This window comes from Ailuropoda melanoleuca, unplaced genomic scaffold (genome assembly GCF_002007445.2).
Source record: "Ailuropoda melanoleuca isolate Jingjing unplaced genomic scaffold, ASM200744v2 unplaced-scaffold10790, whole genome shotgun sequence".
Classification (NCBI taxonomy): Eukaryota; Metazoa; Chordata; class Mammalia; order Carnivora; family Ursidae; genus Ailuropoda; species Ailuropoda melanoleuca.
In genome coordinates, this window is record NW_023179160.1 from 3,825 (window position 1) to 6,209 (window position 2,385).

Below are 2,385 nucleotides of genomic sequence, written 5' to 3' on the forward strand. Positions count from 1 at the left end.
ACTGGATCAAAAAAGTAAAGGCAGAACACCCATTATTCTACTAAGCATGTTTCAGAAAACTAGGACTATTATAAATCTGTAAAGAAGTGCTACCCCTTAAAAGGAAAGGGGTAAATTAACCATAGATGTGTCTGTTTTAATTTTATCATTGGTACTCTTCACTCAATAAATACCAAAACATAAATGCTATTTGATTCTGTAACAGTTTTCTTTGCTCTATTTTAAAGAAAAACAAAACAAAACAAAACAAAACCATATCTCAGAGACCCAACCCTTCAGTAGTGGTACTGGGCTTCTAGAATTCTGCTTTATATAATTATTATTTAACTGATGATTAAAGAAAGAATGTTACTTCATGTTATGTAAGTACTCATAAGTGTTATCTAGATAAGCAGGTGATAATTTATATCATTACTGATGTTCATCTCTAGTTTCAAAGAAGAAAAATTATGGTTTAATTAAATTAGATTTGGTATTTGATGCCAGATATCAAAATGTATGTATTTCAAAATGGAGTTTATACAGAACAAGAATGACCAGTGTTGTATCATCACCCACAAGCCTTGCCCACCCTTGCATTTTACTAGATGTGCATAACCTGGCTGCTTTGGAACTGCTGAAACTGCTGCATCTTACACTTGACTCGATTTCCCTAGGCCCTGTTCGTTCTCCTCTGGAACATGTATGTGATCCCCCTCCGTATCTGCTTGGTCTTCACACTATAGACAATGGGATGGAGTACAGGGGGCAGTAACAGATAGATATTGGCCATGAGTGTGTGCACTACTGGTGATAAATGCTTTCCAAATCTGTGGATCATGGTGACACCAATGAGAGGAACATAGAAGAGGAGCACAGCACAGATGTGAGAGAGGCAGGTGTTGAGGGCTTTGAGCCTTTCGTCTCTGGAAGCAATGCCCAGCACGGTCTTCAGGATGAGCACATAAGAAAAGAGAATGATGAGGGCATCCAGCCCCAACGTGAAGATGACTATGATGAGGCCATAGAGACTGTTGATGCGGGTGCTGGCACAGGCTAGCCGCATTGCATCTTGGTGGAGACAGTATGAATGAGACAAGACATTGGAACGGCAAAAGGGTAGCCGCTTTATAAGGAAAGGCACAGGGAAGACCACACAGACTGCCCGGGTGAGGACAGCTATTCCAATCTTTCCAATGATGCCATGGGTGAGGATGGAAGCATAGCGTAGTGGGTCTCGGATGGCCACAAATCTGTCGAAGGCCATGGACACTAGTACTCCTGATTCTACCACTCCAAATCCATGGATGAAAAACATCTGTGTGATGCATGCATCAAAGGGAATCTCAGGGACATTAAACCAGAAGATGCTGAGCACGGAGGGCAAGGTGGACATGGAGAGACTAACATCAGAGACAGCCAAGATGGAGAGGAAGTAGTACATAGGCTCAGGGAGACTTTCATCTACCTTGATGACAGCTGAGATGGCACCATTTCCCAGGAGAGTTAGTGTGTAGAGAAATCCCAGGGGAAAGGCCATCCATGCGTTTTTATCTGGCATCCCAGGGATACCTGTCAAAATGAAACTGTGGTGGTTGGGTTGTGATGCATTTGAGTTCATTGCCATGTTGTCACTGTTGGGGGAGACTGGACTCTCCCACTTAGCTTGCAGCTCCTAAGTTGGAAATATATTTTCATAGAAGATAGGTAAATGGTTTTATGAATACAGAAGAGGAACAACAGAGGGGGCGGTGATGTTAAAAACAGCGTCTAGGAGTTTTTTGGCATCACTTTGTCCTTTTGCTTCCTAGGCAATCACATGAGATGGAGCAGTAGCACCCAAGGGCTTAATAGTGTAGAGCATTTTGCTAAACAATCAAAAAACCCACTAAGCTCACAACACCACTACACAAATACCTACATACAATCCCGCTGCCATCCCAAACCCATTTCATACAAATCTATGTGTGCATGTGTGTGTGTGTACACATACAGTCTCAGGTGCACACATATATGTGAGTGTGCATTCCCACATGCCTATGCATTTATGTCACTGTATTTATAATGGCCTATATTTGTAAATAAACACATTTGTGATAAAACTGTTCAAATTAATATTTAATCTTCACACATTTTAACAATTTATAATTTTCCATAATCTCATTTTAAAGTAGCAAGGAACAGGTAATAAAGGTGGCCCAGAAACAACCACACATAGGATATGAGAGTAACCACTTATAGGATTTTATTTTGAGAATCAGCTAACGTNCCTAATGTACCAGAAACTTGGGGCCATTCTTAAAACCTCTTCCTTCATCAAACCAACATTAACCAGTTTCACACTTGCCTCCAAAACATATGAATTAAATATCCCCTCTCTGTCTTTTATACAGTCAATAAAGAGTA

General features: G+C 40.7%; 1 protein-coding gene across 1 annotated transcript; it reads right to left on the reverse strand.

Moving 5' to 3' along the window:
• Positions 1-652: 652 nt before the first annotated feature.
• Positions 653-1,600, reverse strand: LOC117797656 (olfactory receptor 51H1-like). The gene has a single exon (XM_034650068.1). The coding sequence runs from the start codon at positions 1,598-1,600 to the stop codon at positions 653-655; it is 948 nt and encodes a 315-aa protein (XP_034505959.1).
• Between the last annotated feature and the right edge of the window lie 785 nt (positions 1,601-2,385).